Source organism: Polypterus senegalus, chromosome 11 (assembly GCF_016835505.1).
Source record: "Polypterus senegalus isolate Bchr_013 chromosome 11, ASM1683550v1, whole genome shotgun sequence".
NCBI lineage: Eukaryota > Metazoa > Chordata > Cladistia > Polypteriformes > Polypteridae > Polypterus > Polypterus senegalus.
The window spans coordinates 70,436,881-70,458,436 of NC_053164.1; the positions used below are offsets into that span (position 1 = coordinate 70,436,881).

The following is a 21,556-nucleotide window of genomic DNA, read 5'->3' on the forward strand; positions in this document are numbered from 1 at the left end:
ATTTCTTCCTGTCATGAGTTGTTTTATCTTTTTAAGTAATAGGAAATGCTTATTAAAATCCTTAGTTTGTATTATCATAAGATTTAAGTAAACTATGATTCATTTTTTATGAGCCTCTCTTTAGATGAGCAGTATGTTCACTAACTGAACAACTTATCGCACCTCCTGAGGAAAACAAATATAGTTGCTTTACATTTACAAAGTTCTCCATGTATATGGAGTAAAATAAAATGTCTAAACAGATTGTAACCATCAGTATAAGGAAAACTAACATTTAATGTAAAGCACATGGGACTTTCCATACACATTGAAAGATGCAAGTGTTCAGCTTTCCTACCATAGCCAAAAAATAACTCAATTGTCTTTTCTCCATTTACTTGAGAAGATAACTAAAAGTAATCATGTTCACCTCTTTAGAGTGTCCTTTTCACCTTTTATGAATGTACACTCAGCTGGATTGTACTTTCAATGTTTGTACTAGCTTATTTTAATTTTCACTCATTTTGATTCAGCCTGCTGCAGTGCAGCTTCTTATATTTACAGGACAGCCCTTTTCCCTACATCTAATTTCTTTCTGGTGCCCTAGCTGTGTACAAAATACTTTGCTCCTTTGTATTTGCATGTATCCTAGAGATCCAAGTCCTTGGTGCCAATCTCTGTTGAAAGTATTTGCATTTCGGGTGATGTGGAAAGCATTTGGTATTCAATTGGTTAAGGGGTGCAATGGATTGTGGGTGATTTTGCTAGGCAGGGGAGTTGCTGATGGTGAGACAGCTAGTGTTTATCACCGTTGAGCAAAAAGCACAAAACCAGCTAATTACACCATGTCAGTCTAACGCATGCCGTCCTAACAAGCATAGCACCAGTGTATCTAAAAAACACTGCTTAACCCAAAGCTCACCAGTTATCCTCCTAATTCTTATTTTCTATTATATGCCTTGCTGTCAATTTGTTTATATGAGTGCCAGTCATCAACAAGTGAAAAACAGGTGTGCATGTAGGCCACACCTTGATAGAGAAAGAGAAAAGTGAAAGCGGTCCTGAACAAGGATAATTAGGCAGAGTTTCGAAATTCGGCTTTTTATTTCCCAGCACATAATAAAATGTATTATCCCATGCTATACTCAGGGTGACACAATGGTTTAGTGATTACAGCTGATGCTTCCAATCCCCATCTACTTGGGTTTGATATCTGGGATGGTTGATGTCAGGCTGGAGTTTGTATGTTCTCATGAGTGTGTGTGAGTTTTAAACAAAGATTTATGTATTAGTTTAACCGAGAGCCCTAAATTGTCCTGGGATGTGTAATCTGCACTGTATTAGGCTGGTGTCCCACTTAGGGTGTTTTTTTGCTTTTGGTCACAGCAGCTATCGACCCTGTAATGGAAAAAAAAAAACAGGTTCATAAGATGGGTGTATTGATAAGTACTATAATAGGTTATGGACATAATCTGCAGTGATTTCTGGACAGCATTCATTTTTTTCTGGAATCAAAGATCTAAAAGTAGAATTCAAGTATTTCTTCAAGATGAAGCACACTTCATATACATTCTCTCAACAAAAGATGACTCTCCAAGTTCTAATTGCCACAGAAGTAGATTTTTAAAAAGCTCATCTTAAATTCTTTTTAACAATTTGGATGTTTCCTGAATGTGGGTGTTTGAGCACACACTCTGCTCCTCCTGCTGTGGGTGTGTGACATGGGAGGGGTTAAATTTTTGTGCCTGAATGAGAGAGATTGCAAGAGAGAGAGAGAGAGAAAGTGAGAGAGGAAAGTAAAAGATGAGTGCTTCTGCGGGATTATGTAAAAGTGTGTGGGGGTGTGTAGTGTATTTATAGAAGCCGCAATAAAAGGTTTAGCATTCCAGCACTTTAGAGAGGGATAGAGACAGAGGAAGAGAGGGAGAAAGAAAGGAGAGGGAAACAGAGAAAGAGAGTGTGTAACGGAATATTTGAACACAGTGTACTGTGGAGTGTTTTTTGGGAAGTGGGGACTATGGCTAAAGAGTGAGAGTATAAGCCTTCCTTTTCGTTTGAGATTTTCAGTGGCTTCTCTAGAGAATCTTTCTTCTAGATTTTCTTTAGTGAGCCATGTGGGTGGGCTGAAATGGCTGACTTTAAAATATGCCTGATAGGCTAAGGAAGGAAAAATAACCTTTCAATGTCATAAACACATTTATTGCTGTTTAACTCTTTGTATTCAGATTTCCATCAGTTGCAGTTTATTTATATATATCTTTCTTTCTTAGAGGATGCATACATCTTCTTACTATAACTTACCAGAACTACTTTTTTATGAATATACCCCTTTAGTAATTTTATTGTTTTTTAAATAAAGATTGTATCTAATGCCATGTCCTGTTGTTAGCTATGTGGAACACATTGTATATGAAGTAATCATCACTTGAATCAATGGCACATCTCACCTTTCTTATTAAGGAGAGTTTATCACTGTACAGAGATTACTTGCACTTTTTGTATTTATTGAGATGTCCTGCTTTTTCTTCCTTTCTGTTTGTTTGAAACATTTAATTTTTCCAAATTTAAGGAATTTTTTATTGCAGATACAGTGCATGAATGTTATTTTACCCTTCTCTATATGAAAATTCCATTCTGCCAATGTTTCAAATAAATACTATAATTTCTCAATATAAGTAAGTTTCTCTACCATGTCGACACAAGAATGATCTAGTAAAGTCTGTTTATGGTTATTTTCTATATATACATTTTTCCTCTCATCTTTGAATTAATTTAGATGTATGTCTTATTTTTCCTGTTGCATGAGTAACATAACATACCAATAGATGCACTCTAGTGTTTCCTCTTTATGTATGTTTGTGCCTTTGCTACTTTCACTGGGGGATGCCCCTCTGATGCCTGAAAAATATAAAAGTAGGAGTAACACCTCTTTACTCTTGAATATCAGCCCAGATTGGTTACAATCAGCCTGGTATTTACATTGAAATATTCTTCTGTTTTTTTATCTGTACTGGTAGCTTTTGCATATATCACCATTCTTCTCTTTACTACTGAACCACTGCATTGAAATGGTCTTCTGCTTTCAAAACGTGTTGTATTTTTGGATTGCATGATAGCTTAGTTGTCTGCACTCTTCTCTTATAGCTTCACTGACCACAATTTACAATTCAAGTCTGTAATTTCCAAATTTTCACATTGAATTCTATGTTTCTCCCATGTCCCAAAGATGACATAATATTTAGAAACCCACCTAATTCTAGATCATGGGTGTGGAGGCCCAGAGCATAATCTAGCAGCACTGTGCTCAAGGCAAGAAACATGTGAGAGTGCTTTTGATATATTGATTTTTTTTTATTATACTTATGACATAACTACCAACTAAACTCATAGTTTCTTTTCTCAGTGGGAGATAGGAAAGAATGGAAAAAAACAACTATGCAACTGTCGCCTGTAACCTTGTACTTGTCTTACTGCCTATGCTGTACCCCACATTTTTCACCCTAGAGACCTCTATTGCAGGCTGCTTGCTGACTGGGGCTGTCTTTACTTTCAAACCTTCACTTCAACACAGTTTACTCCAACAGAGGGCTTCACAAGGGGATCCTCTCATGCACTTAAGGGACCACAGTTAGACAAGGAACAAACAATCTAAACTTCCTAGGTTAATGGTAACAGTCAGACAGAGACACTGGTTTTAATTTTTTCATATACATACTGTTTATTTTCATTAAAACCAACAGCAGCGCACGCAATACATAGAATCATACAGCCTAGGTGGGTTAGGTCTTCATGCTGCCCCATTAGCAACAGCAAGATGCTAGTGACATTCCAGATGATCTATTTAATTAGTTACAGATTATTTTTCCTTGATCAAAAAGCAAAAGAACATGATTTTTTGATGGTAAAAGAGAGCTCTTTGAAAAATGTCAGTATTATTTTAGCATGCAGCAACAGAGACAGAGTGCTCTTTTTGGAAAGTGTTTTGTTCTGTGAAAGGAAGTCACTTCCCCCTTCCCTTCCTGTCCCAAATGAGCACATGCAAGAAACACTTGGCCTACTTGATGTCATCCTCAATAACGTTTTATAGTTTTCTTAAAACACATTGAATGTCTGAACAGAAAATGTTTCAGAGTCATTATCACAAGCTCTAGATTAATTTCCCTTTGAAATCAAAAGCTACACAGTCTAACTATGCAACACACTCTGAATCTTGCTTTGTGTTCCAGCTTACTCAGAGCATACTGGACTCCTGTTCAGCTTGACTAAATGCAGGCAAAGGCCTGTATAACTGCCATATATAACTGCAACCTTGTCCAGAGTTGTTTTATACATTACTTTGCATGCTACCGAGATATACTCAAAGTCTTTGTGATATTGTAATGAAGAAAGTGGGTTAAGAAAATAAGTGCATTGTAAATTAGTCATTTTCTGTTTTTGTCTGTTGATAATTATCTGCACTCTTAATTGATGTGTGTCTGATTTATCTTTATGGATATTGTCAATTCTCTATTTACATTCATGCTATCATACTATGCCAATACCTATTTAATACAAACGGATATGGCATGTGTACCAATGGTTAAAATGTGACTGCATAGAATTTGCATCTGCTTAATATGTCTTGATTGGTTTTCATTTGGTGTTCCATATTCTTTTCACATCATTATCTTATGTGTGTTTAGCTAATCGTTAGTCCAAATATGAGTGAGTGAAGGTGCATTTTTTGAGTGATTATGCCCTGAAACACACTACTGTTGAGTCTGGATTCAGTGCTACCATTATATTCTTCACTTCCTTATGATCTTCAATTGATAGTCCAATGGGTACAAAAATAAAACAGGATGGCACCAATGAGCATTCCATCTTATAGCTGTTGAGTCTTAAGTTTAATTCTAGGCTGATGTGCCATTTCCATGTTTACATGCATTGTTCCAGTTTCCTTTCACAATTCAAAGATTTAAAGTTAGAAAAAGTGGTAATTCTGCGGTTATGTGTAGCTGTTTGTCCGCACAACTCAATAGATATACATCTCATTTTAGAGTGGACCTTGTTTGTTAATCTGTTTGTATGTTTGATAGTTTGTTTAAATAATGCTGCCAAATTAGGCTCACTCTCCTGCGTCCTGAATTGAACTGAGTGAATTACAAAAATTATTTATGGAAGCACCATATAAAATTGTAAATGTACATATTATGAATGTACAGTGAATAACAAATGAATTCCAGTAAATTAAGATTTATTGGTACATTTCTAAATGTATTTACAATCTAATTAGCTTTTTTCTGTTATTTATACAGACTCGTAGTATATTAATGTTGAGTTGCTTTTATGCCAAAAGATATTGATTTGATTTACAAAATGGACTATGATCTTTAGTAGTAGTTTAAATGTTGTTTTATATTTTACCCAAAATGCTAACTTCTTCAGTTATTTACTAATAAGACTCTTTAACCAACTATTTTCCTTTCTTTGGTTCAGAGTACGCGCTATCTCGTTCTCGTCGGAAGAGTATCGCCACCGGGAAGCAGCACAGCATGGAGACTCCACCTACAGCTCAGCCACAGCCCTTCAGGCAGCCTGTGAGTGACTGTGTTGTGAGACTATGTTGTGCTTTTTTGAGAAGATATATAATTGTAGATAAGCATTTAAACAGGAATTCTCAGCAAATCAGAACAAAGTATTTGTCTCTGTGTAATTTCAGAATAGTCGGTAATGTGTGTTAAATTGCTGTATTAAAATAATTAATACTCTGAGATTGTGTATTCTGTTTAATTCTATTTAAGTGCTTTGAGATATGAAATTGAGCAAATATTTTGTACTGCTTCATAGAATTATGCTCTCGTCATAATTTGTTGGGTTTTTTTTTTTGGAAAATTTTACTTTGCTGTTATTCTCCTTTCTTGATTCATGTGTGCCTGGAAGTTCAACAGCTGTGTTTTCAGATAAGTGGGGGGGGTGGAATTAGTGAGATAGGAGAGCGAGTGAGTGTGTGTAAGAGAGAGAGAGAGGGAGAGAGAGAGGGAGAGGGAGAGAGAGGGGGAGGACAAGCAGGTGTGAAAATAGTCTGTGTTCCTGTGAATTGCTGACGCTTCTGTCAAGTGTTAGAACAGAAGGGGCTTTCCTATGAACTGAAGATGTGGCAGCATGCATGCTGTCCTGACTGTACACCAACCTGCCTAAGAGGCCCTGGAATACACACACCTACTGAATTGAGGATATATATCTGATTACACCTCTTGCTGTATGGGTTAGTTTAATCTTCTCTGTTTGAAAGAAGACTCTTTCAACTTTATACTTCAGCTGAAATAGTGTTCTTGTGGAGTCCAGCTGAATCAATTTAAAAAGGAGCTTTAGGATAATACATGGTTTGAAATCATAAAACCTAAATATTGGAATAAGCTGAAGCTATTAACTGTTTGAAGATTTTGAATAAGGAAGACTAGATGGATCTCTTATATTTAAATGGGTGGGTTCTACACTTATTTAGGCAATGTACTCTTATGAATATCGTATGTGCCTTGGGTGGAGATGTGCTTACTGAGGACCACATGTCAAAGCAGTTGAGCGCAAACATCCACAAGAATAAGCAAAAAAAAGAAATAAAACAAAAAAAGAACCTGGCAGGTTGAGAGTTCACATTAAGGAATACAAGCTTGAACAAATGTCTGCTTCTTTTACTGCTTTTTACTTGAGTTTATATATCCCCCGGCTGCGAACAGTCTTTGGTTCTCTCTCTCTCTCGCTCTTTCCCTTCTCTTTTCTCTCTCCCTTTATGGATTTTATAGGTACCGCATTCTGCACAGCTCAACCAATCCTGCCTCAGGTCTTTTTAATCTTTTTTCATAAGAAAGATTAAGTAACTTATGAATTCTAGATTATTTCAGTTTTTAGATATGATAGGCAGATGCATTTACATTTTTACCTAAATCTATCTATCTATCTATCTATCTATCTATCTATCTATCTATCTATCTATCTATCTATCTATCTATCTATAGAGCTTTTTGAGCCGGCGACTAAAGGGTTCTATAAAGCGTGCTAAGAGCCAACCAAAACTGGATCGAACCAGCAGCTTCCGCCACATGATCCTGCCGAGATTCCGAAGTGCAGACCAGGACAGGTAAGTCCACCTTTTTGTACACTTTTCTGCACTTTTGTCTTTGCAGATAGACATCTCTCTGCCTCTTGCTTCTTTTTCTAAGCACCTATTTAAATGTTTGTCTGTGAAGGAGCATTTGTGGTTGTCAAAGGATTATTTAGAGTGACTGCTGAATTGTTTTCTCTTTCTCCCTCTCTGTTCTTCTGCCCAAAGCTTCCTCATAAAATCTCTTCTTCTTCTTCTTCTTTTCTTTCCTACCTCTTCTACATTTGACTATTGTTCCCCTTTTTCCTTTTTGTCATGACCCTGATCGTTTCTGGCTCCACATGTTCTCTTTTGCTTTATTTCTTTACTCTTAGTATAATTTCTTTTCTTCCTTTCTTACCCTTTTTGCATTCTCTTTTGTTCTTATACTTGCTTTCACTTGATCACACTGTCTTATAAACTCAGATCTCAAAGCCCTGCTGGGCAAACAGGGTTGGGTTTAGATAAACCCCATTATATAACAGAAAATAGAAGACAGAAACAAAGATGAAATAACTGAAGGAGGGGTTGTCATTTACGGAAACCCCAGAACTTTTAATTTAATATTCACTGCTATCCATAAGATCTATGTCAGATAGAAGCAGAGTATACTAATTTATCATGTCCTAGATTTGCTCAAACTGTACTGTATGTGTGTGGGTGAGTGGCTAAAATGATACTCTCATAAGGAAAATGTAGACAATTTCCTTTAAGAGGTGGAGCCAGTGAAACCTTGTCATGTGTGATTTAAATGTTGACCCCTGAGGCAGAGAGAGAGAAAGGGCGAGTGTGGCAGAATTGAGTGAGGGTATTAAAGGAGAGACAGTAGAGGATATGATGCAGGCAAAAGACAAAGCTATGAAGACTTTCATTTAGTAAAACTGAAGAAGAATGAGTTGCAAGAAAGAGATGATAACTACTTACAGTTTTTATGTTTTATTTTCAGTATCTGTTTTAATTCTAAGCGAAGTGCCCAAAGATAGACATTATTTTTTTTGAGCTACATAGTATAGGGAAACCTAAAGAGGGGAAATGAGAAGGAAAGAAGAAATTAATTAAGCAGAATGGTACATTTAGGAGAACTAAGATGGCAGAAAAGTAAGTTTATTAAAAAAGTAGTTAATTCATTTATTTGTCCTTTTCATTGCTGGAACTTTATTACGTTTCTTTATTTTAATTATGCCTCTTGTCCTCTTCTATCTTTTCCAGTTCAGTTTTTTCTCCTCCCACACTCCTGCAGAGTCTTTCCCTCCTGTTCACTTTCCCTTTTTCTCTCTTTCTCTATCACTCCCCCTCTCTGTATCTTCCTTTCTGACTCATACTTCCTTGCCTGTTTATAAATATCTCCTGCATTTCTACTTCCGCCTCTTCTTTTTGTTCTCCTATTTTACTTATAATTTAAATATCTGTCCTCAGTCTTTTGTTCCTTATGTCTGTCTGCCAGAGGTCACTCATTTCAGAGGACAGAGAGAGAAAGGCAAAGAGAGATTTGGAGTGTCTCTGGGCTCAACCTGCCATACCTCTTTTGCTTTGGGTGGTGCTGCGGAACAAACACACAGGTGTAGAGGGCTTGCCTCTCCAGCTGAGGTGCAGGGGATTGCTGCGATGCAGCTGTGTCCATGTGGGTGACCTTGTCTCTCAACCTGTTTCCTCTGGGCGTCTTTGACTGTAAAATCCATCTCTCTGGTTAGTGCTGCCTCTAAGACTGCTCTGTGCAGTTAGTGTTGCCTCTAAAACTAAGTTCTGTTGTCAGTTTTGCTACTACGTGATCTCTGTCTTTCTCTGTTGTTTTTCCTTTAACCTTATGTGTCTAAGAGTGGTCCCCCCTTTAAGCCTTTTGTTTCTGTATGTCCTTCTTTTAATGATTTCTTACAGTTTTGTTTGTGAGTGTTCCCAGTATGGATTGGTTTATTACTTCAATATTTGTTGTGAGTGGTTTTGCCTTTGCGTCTCAGTGTTCAAAGCAGCTGTCTATTATACATTCATCCATAGTTATGTTGCTAAAGTATTATAAAGTTCAGTAAACCTGTTATTAATGAAACCACTGTGTAGAAATGAATAATACAAAATCAGTTACACAAATAGAATTAACACAGATCACCTTGGTTTTTCATGCAGTATGAAGCTGAACTTTTTGTTTTCCCTGGTATTAATTTTTTCAGTTTAAGGAGATCGACCGTTCAGTTTATAATGGATTAAGAATGAGCAAAAGTGAAAAAGGTGAGCAGGGAAGATTAATTAATATTAGGCAAAGTGGAGTGTTCTAATTTCTTTTGACTCTGAAGAGAAGACTGCAAAAACGTCTAATATCAGGATGGTTTTGAAAATCTACAGTCTAAGATAGATTTTTTTAGAGAACGTAAAAGACAAATATCGAGGCAGAACGTTCTTCATGTTATCTGTTTTCAGTGTTTAACAATTAATTCTGCTTGTTACTTTTGTCTCTACTTTGAATATCAAACTAATGATTGGGTTCTGCTAAAATAGTCAAAATGAAAAGTGGCAGGGATTGCTAAAATTAACAGTGTGCAAGATTGACTTTAGCAGTCAAGGGATACCAAGGCATTTGTAAAAAGAACTTGAGGTCCAAGTTAAAAAAGATGGTGCTGGTGCATAATGGGCAGGGCACAGAAATTACCCATGTACCATCACACTTGTTGTGACAAAATAAAGCAGAATTTCATGAAGGAGCTTAGGAAGACCAGTGACAGAAGTGAAAGCAAGCAAAGAAATCCAGATTTAAGCAAGTGAGAGGGGCAGGGATAGAAGGTGGGCTGGGCAGACTTACCAATGACATAGAGGCCACACGAAACATACAGGGACTTTCTAGACTGACAATACAGTTATTAGATTTCCAGTTTATTGGACCAACTTGGAAATGATTGTTAAGAATAGTAAACATGAGATGATAGCTTTCTATAACCTTACTGGACACACCTTCTATCCCTCTTTCCTCATCTCTATTCACCTTTCTTCTGTCACACAGATGCTCCCTCTTCATCCTCCCTTCTTCCTCGCCCAAATACCTTGACTCCTATTATTCTCTCAGCCTTTTTCTTCCCTCTCACAGTCCCTGCCTCTCCCTACCCGCACCCGTTTCTTCTTCACTTAGTCCCTTACTGTTCCCACTCCCTTTCTCCCTCCCTCCCTCTCACACTTTCTCTCGTTCCCTCTCTCTCAGGACTCGTTTGATGCAGAGCTTTAAGGAGTCTCACTCCCATGAGTCTTTGCTCAGTCCGAGCAGTGCAGCTGAGGCACTGGAACTCAGCCTTGATGAGGACGCCATCATCAAACCAGTTCATTCCAGTATACTGGGCCAGGAGTTCTGTTTCGAGGTGAGCAACGCTAGAACAGCCAGTTTGCTTCAGATGTTCTGTTCTGAAGTAACAAAGTAATGAGCTCAGCCAAAATCAAGTCTTATAGCCAATATTTTTTTGCAAATTTTTCTCTTTGTGCATACAGGAGTCAAAATATCTCTGTTTGTCCTGGTCCCACTTCTATCTGCTCAGTCTAGCTTTTCTCTGCTCATTCTTTAGTGGCCTCTTTCTGCTCAGCCTGACCTTTCCCTGCTCATTCTAGTCTGATCTCTTTTTGACCTGACCTGATCTATTTCTGTATATCCTTATCCTGCCCATCTATGTTCTCTATAGCCATGCTTTGCTTGGCCTTCTCTGGGGTGTGTTTTTTTGTGTGTCACAAGTGTTTTGCTTTTAGTAGTTATTTATATTGTCTCTGTTAATCTGACTATTTCAGTTTTGTGCGCACATAACTTTTGCACATTTTTTAATCTGTTCAGGTGACCACTGCCTCAGGTACAAAGTGTTTTGCGTGCCGCTCAGCAGCTGAAAGAGACAAATGGATTGAGAATTTGCAGCGAGCAGTCAAACCTAATAAGGTGAGTTCACACCTTAAACTTCACATTCACATTGATTTTGCAAATTGCTTGCAAAGTGTATATTTCTCACTTAATCACAATTAATAAAGAAATGTGCGATGTACTACTTTTTCTGATTAGGATAATAGCCGACGTGTGGACAATGTCCTTAAACTGTGGATTATCGAGGCACGGGATCTGCCAGCAAAGAAGCGTTACTACTGTGAGCTGTGCTTGGACGACATGTTGTACGCACGCACCACAAGCAAAGCACGGACCGACAACGTGTTCTGGGGGGAGCACTTTGAGTTTAACAATCTCCCAGCTGTGCGTAATCTCCGAATCCATCTATACAAAGAAACAGACAAGAAGCGCCGCAAAGAAAAGAGTTCTTACCTGGGCATGGTTAACATTCCAATTTCCAGCATCTCAGGCCGGCAGTTTGTGGAGCAGTGGTACCCGGTGGTGCAACCCACTGCTTTGGGAAAGGGAGGCTCTGGGTCATCTAGCAAGTCTGGCTGCCCCACTATCCGCATCAAATCACGGTACCAAACTATGAGCATTTTGCCTATGGAGCTCTATAAGGAGTTTGCAGAATACGTTACTAACAACTACCGGACACTTTGCATGGTGCTGGAACCAGTGCTGAGTGTTAAGAACAAAGAAGAAGTGGCATGTGCACTTGTGCACATTCTGCAGAGCACAGGGAAGGCTAAGGTTAGTAGAGATTGTAAGAGCTGTCCATAGTTCTGAATCTCAGAATGAAATACTGTATACTGTATGGCATTTGGCAACTGACTGTAAGATGTTGTAGGTAAGCTGTGTGACAGATAGAGTATATAATATATTGGTAACATTAGTTGGCACAATGGGCCCAGCTGCTTTACAGGTTTTTAGACATGGGTTCATCTCTCTGTCTGGTCAGTGTCTGTGTGGAGTTTACATGGTCTCTTTCTGCCTAGAATGGGTTTAGCCTAGTGACTGTGGTTTTGTTTCATATCTCTGTGTTAAGTTAAATTCCTGGCTTCTGCCCAGAACTGCTGAGGTAGACTCCAGCCAGAGGCAAAACAGTGATTTAAAAAGCAGTTGGATATATATTACATTTGTTATGTCTAAATATCAGTTTATGTTATGTTTAGAAGTTGTTGTTACTTTTATTCTATGGCAGGATTTCCTGTCAGATATGGCAATGTCAGAAGTGGACCGTTTCATGGACAGAGAACATCTCATTTTCCGTGAAAATACACTTGCCACCAAGGCTATTGAAGAGTACCTGAAGCTTATTGGACAAAAGTATCTCAAGGATGCTATTGGTAGGTATTCCTAAAGAGGTGTACAACTCTTGAATGCTAACCTGACTGTTAAATTACATATAGAGTATGGTTGCATACCAAGATATTTTTATTTTTGTATCAGATATAACTTAGTTTGCTCAGGGCTATATGTGTCTCCTAGGAGAGTTTATTCGGGCACTGTATGAGTCAGAAGAGAATTGTGAAGTCGACCCAATGAAGACATCACCTTCTGTGCTTGCTGACCATCAAGCAAATCTGAGAATGTGCTGTGAGTTAGCACTTTGCAAGATCGTCAACTCTCATTGGTCAGTAACTGTTTCAGATTTTACAATACTGCATCATTTGTATGTTCATTTTTAAAGTTCTGCATGTTTATTTATATATTGCATTTCTGTACAGTTTTATCTTAGATAGGCATTGTTTATATGCAGCTGTAAATAAAAATGTCAATATTTTGGATTGTTATCAATATTCAGTTTGCACTCTCCCTTTAACTTAGTGTGTTTCCACGTGAGCTAAAGGAAGTATTTGCATCATGGCGCATTCGCTGTGCAGAACGTGGCCGGGAAGACATTGCTGACCGCCTGATCAGTGCCTCCCTTTTTCTTCGTTTTTTGTGTCCCGCGGTAATGTCACCGAGTTTGTTCAATCTGACTCAAGAGTATCCTGATGAACAGACGTCCCGTACCCTTACCCTCATTGCCAAGGTCATCCAAAACCTTGCCAACTTCACCAAGTAAGTATCTATTTTAAAAGAAGTAAAAACTAGTGGTAGTGGTTTAATCATGTAATAGGAGAACACCTTGTATCAAAAGAAGTTACACACCTTTTCAGAATGTAAAGGAGAGCTGACTGTGCTAATTTCCTAGCAGATTAAAGTGCAATTTGGCTTAATTTATAAACAAAAACCTGCCTCAAAATGATACTGTTAAGTGTATCTCTATTATAAGAAAAAATCCTGGAAAGGAAAAGCAGGGTGACAAGATGTGATCTTCTCGGAAGTTCTCGGAAGACACTTAAAAGACCCGCGAGACGCAAACAATATCAAATAAGAGCACGGCCAGCAAAACACTCAGTCATGTAAAGGCATGTAGCACACACAGATCCTGTGCTCTCAGCACATATAAAGCGTATAAGGACAATACGTTCTAGATGAAACATCAGCGTCTAAGCAAAGAAGAAAGAGCAGTGCGGAGAAAAGATACCCAAGAGCATTGGAGAGAATAAAAAGGCAGATAAGAGGTTATGAAAGCAGTGGAATTCAAAAGGCTCAAATAAACAATGGCGCGATACACATGCAGAGAAAGGTAAAGAATGTGAAAGCAGTAAAATTCGAAAGTATTGTAGCGTCCCAGCCAGGTTGAAGCCTATTTTGTTTTAAGTGACTGTTAGGTCCAATTGAGGGAGGGTGGAGTACAGCACAGAAGACTGATAGTGGGGTATTGATTGATGCGGTAAGTGGTGGGAGGGGGACCCGGGGGATAAGGGGTTGGAGAGGGTGCTAGAAAGTTGTGTTTGGGGCTACGAAGTCGGCGATTGTTCAAGTAAAACTTTTGTGACACTATTACATCAGTCACTACAGTATCAAAAAAAGATAGTAAAGATCGTATTAGCGCAAACAAAAGGAAATTAATCATTAGGACCAGGTGTAATTGAAAAAATAGCAGGACAAATCCAGGTCAGAAATAAAAGGCAAAGAGTCTTTTCGCCTTCACATTATTCAATCCACAAAAAATAGATTTACACAATAATGGACCATACTTTATGAGAATCTGTGGTCCCACAACAGTTAAAGCAACGACAAGTTTAATTTCAAGGAAAACACAATTCGGTCAGGTGTGTATTTATGATCACGGAGAAGCGATGCAAATTTTAACAGGTGACAAGAAAGGTAATGTATATTTTCCGCAAATAACATTAGACACCAAAGGAGATCTTGATATGCCATTCGTATTAAAATGTTTACAGTTTCCCGTGAGAATAGCTTTTGCTATGACAATTAACAAATCACAGGGAAAACTTTAGAAAAAGTCAGATTATTTATTAGAGAAGCAGAAACAATATTCACTCATGGGCAGTTATACGTTGCGTTGTCACAATGTGTCTCCAAAAACAGAATCAAAATTCAATGCGATCTTGAAGAAAAGATCCATCCATCCATTATCCAACCCGCTGAATCCCAACTACAGGGTCACGGGAGTATGCTGGAGCCAATCTCAGCCAACACAGGGCACAAGGCAGGAACCAGTCCTGGGCAGGGTGCCAGCCCACCGCAGGACACACACAAACACACCCACACACCAAGCGCACACTAGGGCCAATTCAGAATCGCCAATCCGCCTAACCTGCATGTCTTTGGACCGTGGGAGGAAACCGGAGCGCCCGGAGGAAACCCACGCAGACATGGGGAGAACATGCAAACTCCACGCAGGGAGGACCCGGGAACTGAACCCAGGTCTCCTAACTGCGAGGCAGCAGCGATACCACTGTGCCACCGTGCCGCCCTAAAGAAAAGATAATTCCTAATATTAATTTTAATGAAGCTTTAAAGTAAAAGTGCAAATAATGAAACTGAAACAATTCCAAAGAAAAAAAAAAGCTGTTAAAATTGTACTGCATATCCGATTAACCAACCACAGGGGTTGGCGAGCGAAGTGAGCAGAGGGCAGAGCCCCCTAGTTCTTTAAAAATAAATAAGTTGCCTATTAGTTTCCTAATGTATTAAAATATTGTACTTTATAAAAAAAAAAAACTTAAAAAAATACATATATATATTTTATATGGATTTTTTGCGTGAACGTCAGTTTGAAAGTCGTTTGTTTATTTTCTGAAGCCACTTATTTCAATACAAGGTGCAAGGTAGAACCCATTCCCTGGACAGGATATGAGCCTTTCCTGTGCTCAGACTGATACCAGGCCAGGTTAATCATCTTAACCTTTACAAAACAGCCCTTACAGACCACTACTTACCAATAAACCACCATGCTGCCATCAATTTGAAATGGTAATCGAAAGTTAACATCAAGGGTCTAACGCCCTTAATAAGAATAACTTTATAGAATTTAAAAATTCCAAAGCAGTTAAAATGCATGTTTCTTTATTCATTATAGTGTATAACAGTCTAAGTAATGGGAGAGAATTTTAAAAATACTTTTTTTGTATTATGTATGGGGCTGCCATTAATTAACTGAAGAATGTTGTTTGTAAAGTATGATGTGTAACCAGGACAAAACACCAATGGTTCAATCAGTTAATTTCACAATAAAAAATATTTTATTTTATAATTACTATTGAAGAGTCTAATGTCATTGCAAATTTTGTGCTAGGGAGCATCATGGCATAATATCTAGTACTAGCCAACCCGCGGCGTAGCATACGCCGCATAATCAGGCCGCGTTTTAAATGATTTTTAAACACAGAGGAAAAAATAAACATTTGAAAAATCCGTAATTTAATAAACAAGCAAGAAAAGTAACATTGCAACAATGCACGCTACGAACCAACATACAATTGTCCATGACTGAAAACCGGAGGAGCGCGTCGCGCTTTCTCCTTCCAAAGCGAAGGACGGGGTTGAACGGCGCTCGTTCAGTACACACTGCCCGCTTATGTGCCCGCCCCCAACTCCCTACCTGAGTCGCTTTCGTCTGTGTACAATCCACACGCACCTGTGAGTCACGTTGACTGTTAATTTTCCAAACACCGCCTCAGTCGGTTTCAACGTTGATTTTTCATTGTTCTTTGCGGTTCCGGCTGCTTTTTTTTTTATATATAATCCACCAAGTCACCCGACCATGGTGGGCTTTACAAAGGGCTGGGACGTAATCAGTGCGAGCGTATGACCCGCACGTACTGGGAATTTCTCGTTCGTGGGGAACAATTGGAAGCCACGGTCTCCATCACGAATTGGGTTCAACGGCTTACCCACGCCGGGTAGACACACGTTGATCCATTCAGTGTAGCGCGTGCAGTACTGGACATACAAGTGCATCACAGACCTGTTAATGCTCAATCTCACGTGGCTGAAAGCCACTTGTCCCTCTAAGAATTTGGACGGCGACCGCTGTTGGGTCGTGTAACTATTTAGCAGGCGGGAGTCTCATTCGTTTTCAGAAATAACCAGCCAAATCGCTCCACCAACTAAGAACTGCCATGCACCACCACCCACAGAATCGAGAAAGAGCTATCAATCTGTCAATCCTGTCCGTGTCCGGGCCGGGTGAGGTTTCCTGTATTGAGTCAAATGAAGCGAAAGGCTCCACACCTGGTGGTGCCCTTCCGTCAATTCCTTTAAGTTTCAGCTTTGTAACCATACTCCCCCCTGAACCCAAAGACTGCCCAGCGGGTCATGGGAATGATGCCGCTGGATCGCCTGTTGCGGGGCCTGCATTGGTGAAGCAGGTGAGACGGTAATGAAACAGAGGCACAGGGCTTATTGGTTTTTAAAGACTGCTTCCTTCATTGGGTTTTAACCAATGCACGGAATGAACCAACACACAATCGTCTGTGCGGCACTCAGGGTGGAACGGGAGGAGAGGAGAAGGACATCCACTCCGCTCCCTCCGTCATGCTAGTCTGCTGATTTCTCGTTCAGTATACACTGCCTGCTCATGTGCCCACCTCCAACTCGTCACTCGAGTCGTTGTCATCTTTGTACAGTCCAGATGCACCTGTGACTCACGTAGACTTTTCATTGCTCTGTGCGGTTTTGGCTGCCTTTCTATATATAATCCACCAAGACACCCGACCGCGGTGGGAGGGGGGTGTGTACAAAGTGCAGGAGTATCTAAGAAGGCGCATGTTTGTCGCGGATGCGAATTGCTGTATGTAGCGTGTGAAACAGTTTGCTATAGTGCACGCGGCCGTGCCTCGTAACCGAAAACTCGTTTTTCAAAGACTGCTCACTTCATTGTGTTTTAACCTCAGTTGTAAAGGAACGTTTTAAGGATCCCATGGGATACCCCTCACAAACAGTTTTACACGCTGCATATGGCGATACACCTCCACGAGAAACATGCCTCTATTAACAGTCAACGTGGGTCGGAGCTGCATGTGACCTCTACGAGGGACGAATATAAATGACGCCGGTTTTGCTGTGTCGTCGCGTCCGAGTTGGTGGGCGTGGCTCTGCGAGTTGTCGTCGTATCCAATGGTTTTGGAGTTGGTGGGCATGGCTCCTTCCTGCGTGCGCCATAGGTGTCTCACTTGTTGGCGGCTTAGTGAATCCACGCCCCTTCCGGCCTGCTTTCCATGGTTGTCCTGCCTTAGTGAATTATATGTATAGATTCTTACCACAAATCTGAAGGGCTATTGGGTTGAATTCCTAATTCAGTTGTTGGAAATGTCCATGTTTTAAGTGAGTCTGCAAGGGTTTCCTCCAACATTATAAAGATCTGCAAATTAAGACTGTTCTAGACTCTAAACTGGTATTGTATGAGGAAATGTGGGTGTGTACATGGGTGTGACCTGTAATGTTCTAGCATTCAACCAGGAGTCGGTTCCTGTGTTGTGTCCAGGCTACATATGACACTGTAGTGTAACAGAATGGTTTGAAAAACTTGAACAGTACATAAGGTAAACAATTCCATATTTTATTATTATGTATGTTATATATACTGGTGGTAGAGTAGAAGAACCTTCTACTACATTTGACAACATGAGTTAGTTATACTTACCACATAAGTGTAAATCCAGACTTTTTTAAAGATGTCTTTAAAGAGCTTGTAATTGAATATTAGTGACTTTAAACTCAGGAAAATATGTTTTCCATATCTATAATTGTTCTTTAAAATTAAATTTAAATTTAATAAAGAAGCATTTAAGCACAATGGATATTAAAACTGCTGCAAGAGTTATTTTTAGTTACAAGCCTAAAATTTAGGTGCAGTAAATATATAACTGAGAACAGTTGCAGAATCATATCATTCTTGAAGCTGTGACATAGTAATGCTTGACTGCTTTGCGTTCATCCAATGTTCCTGTAGACTACTATTTTCATAAGGGCTCGTTTATACTTCACACTCAGAACGCGTACACACAAGCATCATGGCTGCCATGCGTTCCCAGCATTCATTTGATGCGTCCTCTGTGCAGGTTGTCAGAAATTACACGACGTGTGCGAGAGTTGCAGTACCAGCAAAATTTCGGGGGCTACAGTGTGATAAAAGTAGAAATGTGACATCAGACTCTCTGTTTACTATCTATATGTGACAAAAAGCCGCTTTGAGGATACTCTGGGATCGATGTGCGTGCTCTGATGTTTAATGAATGGTTCGATTTGGTGAAGCAAAATGCCAACATACAAATGCATTCGTGGTGCTTTTATATTCAAGCCTTGCATATTCCCCATCGTAATGACACAATACATTTTAAAAGTCTCACATACTATCTTCTGTGCCGTCTTTTTTTCTTTTTTGCACCTTCACAACAGCATCAGAATGTACGGGGGTGTATTTGAGCCAAGGACATGGTGAAAAGGTGTATTTTGTGATTAAAGTGGAAATTTCGACTTTAATCTCAAAATGTCCACTTTAACCTTGTAGTGACCCAGTTGCTTCTGGGGCTTCCTCCTGACCTGACAGTAGCAGCATCCAGCAATAGATCACCACACAGCACACATTTCATTTATGATATTCCAACTCTCTGCACATTTAGAATCCTTAGATTTATACTTGATATCACTTTCATGATGAAATGCATTAAAGTATGTATGTTACATTTTACTGATAAATCGTTAATTTTGTTTAAATAATGAATACTGTTAATAATTACAAACATGGAGATGATATGGTGGCAGAGCGGTAGCGCTGCTGTCTCACAGCAAGTCATGTCATTGGTGCTCCCTGCCTGGAATTTGCATAGTTTCCTGGTGGATTTCCACAGTTTGCTCTGGTTTCTTCAAAAGATATGCAGATTTGGTGATGCTAAAATGACGCTAGTGTATGTGTGTGCTTGTATTCACCTTGCGATAAGCTGATGCCTTGTCCAGGGATTTTGTTTCTTTCTCGCGACCAATGCTTGCTGGAATGGGTGCACCCCAGGATTAATGGATGTAATCATTAAACATCCCTTTCAGAGATATTGTGGCAAGGTGTCCTTGGAATTTAATGGGTGTTTCAGGCAATTCACAACACGGCAAAGCCGAACATTTTCTCACCATGATGATATCTCAAACTGCCACCTGGTGGAATCTTCCAGGTTTATGTAAAGTATGCTCACAAGTATACACAGTAAAACGCTTGTGTAGCGGTAGTGTTCGCTGGAGCATGTGTAGTGTGAAGTATAAACCTGGCAAAAGAATTACTTATTAATACTTTGAAATTATTTCAGTTTTTTTTTTGTCTGGTAGTTCCTGACTTACTAGTATGAGAAAAACCCACACAGGAATTACTGTTTGACACATCTTGATGTCTAGTTATGCAGAACATTGAGCTTTTTGGGGTTCTGTCTTATTTTTGTCTCTCTAGACCTGGTCAGCCCTCATTTTAGGTCATTATTGCAGGGAATTACAATCTTATGATAAAGAGTAAACCAATATGTGTCTAAATATCATAAGAACTTGAAGTTGTACTTGCAACATCATCTAACCCTAGGGGTTCACTCCCTGAAGGGATATGAGGGGTCAAAGTTACTCCTTTTAAGAAAACTTCAAAAAATGTGGATCAGTGGTATATGCATGTGAAGTGTCATTTTATGCTATTTCAAGGAAGAATATGTAAATATTTTTCATATTTGATTCTTTAGCACTCTAAGAGCCACTCTTGGATGGTTACAAATGACAACTTTCATACATAATCATATAGAGTATCATTTAAGAATATTTCTTGGTCAGTGATTATAACTATTGTCCTTTACTGGGGATCTAGCCTTCTATAGATCTCTATCAGAGGGTGAAAAATTACAAATGTTTATTAAAATCAAGAATATTCAGACTTTAAACATTCTTGAAGTGAACTACTTTTTAAAGAACACTTACAATTTGGATGGCTTACAAGAATTTTGACTTTTTGTCATTTAAATGTGATCTAAATATAAACAAGCAGCAGAGCAGGTAGCATTTTTACTTGCAGTGCTTAGGCCTTGGTTTGATTCCTGGTTGAGTGTTTTGTGTTAATGTATGTTTCCACTAGGAAATTCAGTGAGTTTAGGAAATATGTGGAAAAATATAAAAGCATTCTTTTTAGAAAAGTTGATAAAAATATCTTCAAACACTTTTTAGTTTAGATTTTGAAGAATAGAAAAGAAAATGCTGATGCCTACAAATAGAGTTTTGGTATGCCACATCTCTGTCTCAATCTTGCAAGCAAAAACAAAACAGATCACCAAAATCCCCTACAATTTACTCTAGCAGTTGTCGTGAACTGTTTCTACATAGAGTATAATTTAAAGCATTCAACAGAAATAATGTATTTTTGACATGCAGTGAATTGTAAGATATAAGATACTTCCAGGTCATCTTTTTTTTCTGTGGATTTAGGTTTGGCAGTAAAGAAGAGTACATGAGTTTTATGAATGAATTCTTGGAGATGGAATGGGGTTCAATGCAGCAGTTCTTGTATGAGATCTCCAACCTGGACAGTGTGACGAATGCAGGAAGCTTTGAGGGTTACATTGATCTGGGTCGAGAGTTGTCGACACTGCACTGTCTGTTGTGGGAAACAATGGCACAACTGAGCAAGGTCTGTTTTCTAATGTGCATACATATGAAAAAAATAAATAAATTAAAAAGACATAGTTCAAAAGATGCAGTGGCCATAATTCTGAATGATCAAACTAACCTTAGTTAAATGTGTTCACGATGGCTGAATGAAATTCAAAACATGTTAATTTTTGTTCAACAGAGAGATCATAGCCCAAGTAAATCATCTTTTGCTTGTTATTTAACTTAGGAAGCAATCATCAAGTTGGGCCCATTGCCTCGGTTATTGAATGACATCAGTGTGGCTCTTAGGAACCCACACCTGGAGCGCCAGCCTAGCCACCAAACAGAAAGGTTGCATTCCCGCCCTAGCTTCAACCGTGGTGTTTCCTCTGACTTCCAAAACCTCATGATGCGAGAACTTAACAGGTTAGACGTCCACAGTAAGATGAAGAAATCCTAACAGTAGCACTGAGAAGCTGTCAAAGTCCTCAAAACTACTTGAAATTTCTGATAATTGTTGTATGTTTTTATATTTGCAATTAAATTAGCTAAGAAACAGTTTTGTTCAGTCGTTATTTGAAATAGAAATAGGATTGTTGCAATCTTTTAACAATACCACACAGACAACTCTAAACCCTTGTCCA

The 21,556-nt window shown here is 38.9% G+C and overlaps 1 protein-coding gene across 13 annotated transcripts in view; it reads left to right on the forward strand.

Annotated features, from left to right (window-relative positions):
- LOC120539167 (ras/Rap GTPase-activating protein SynGAP-like) overlaps positions 1-21,556 on the forward strand; it is a 181,772-nt gene that overhangs the window by 143,324 nt on the left and 16,892 nt on the right. For 10 of the 13 annotated variants that reach the window (XM_039768988.1, XM_039768989.1, XM_039768984.1 and 7 more), the window contains 10 exons: positions 5,458-5,558; positions 6,978-7,099; positions 10,284-10,437; positions 10,899-10,997; positions 11,118-11,693; positions 12,145-12,289; positions 12,432-12,576; positions 12,771-13,007; positions 20,742-20,949; positions 21,160-21,338. In XM_039768988.1, coding sequence (XP_039624922.1) covers positions 5,458-5,558; positions 6,978-7,099; positions 10,284-10,437; positions 10,899-10,997; positions 11,118-11,693; positions 12,145-12,289; positions 12,432-12,576; positions 12,771-13,007; positions 20,742-20,949; positions 21,160-21,338 — 1,966 coding nt within the window. The remainder of the gene's footprint in view (positions 1-5,457; positions 5,559-6,977; positions 7,100-10,283; positions 10,438-10,898; positions 10,998-11,117; positions 11,694-12,144; positions 12,290-12,431; positions 12,577-12,770; positions 13,008-20,741; positions 20,950-21,159; positions 21,339-21,556) is intronic. The other 3 variants (XM_039768986.1, XM_039768997.1, XM_039768985.1) reach the window with 2 other exon arrangements.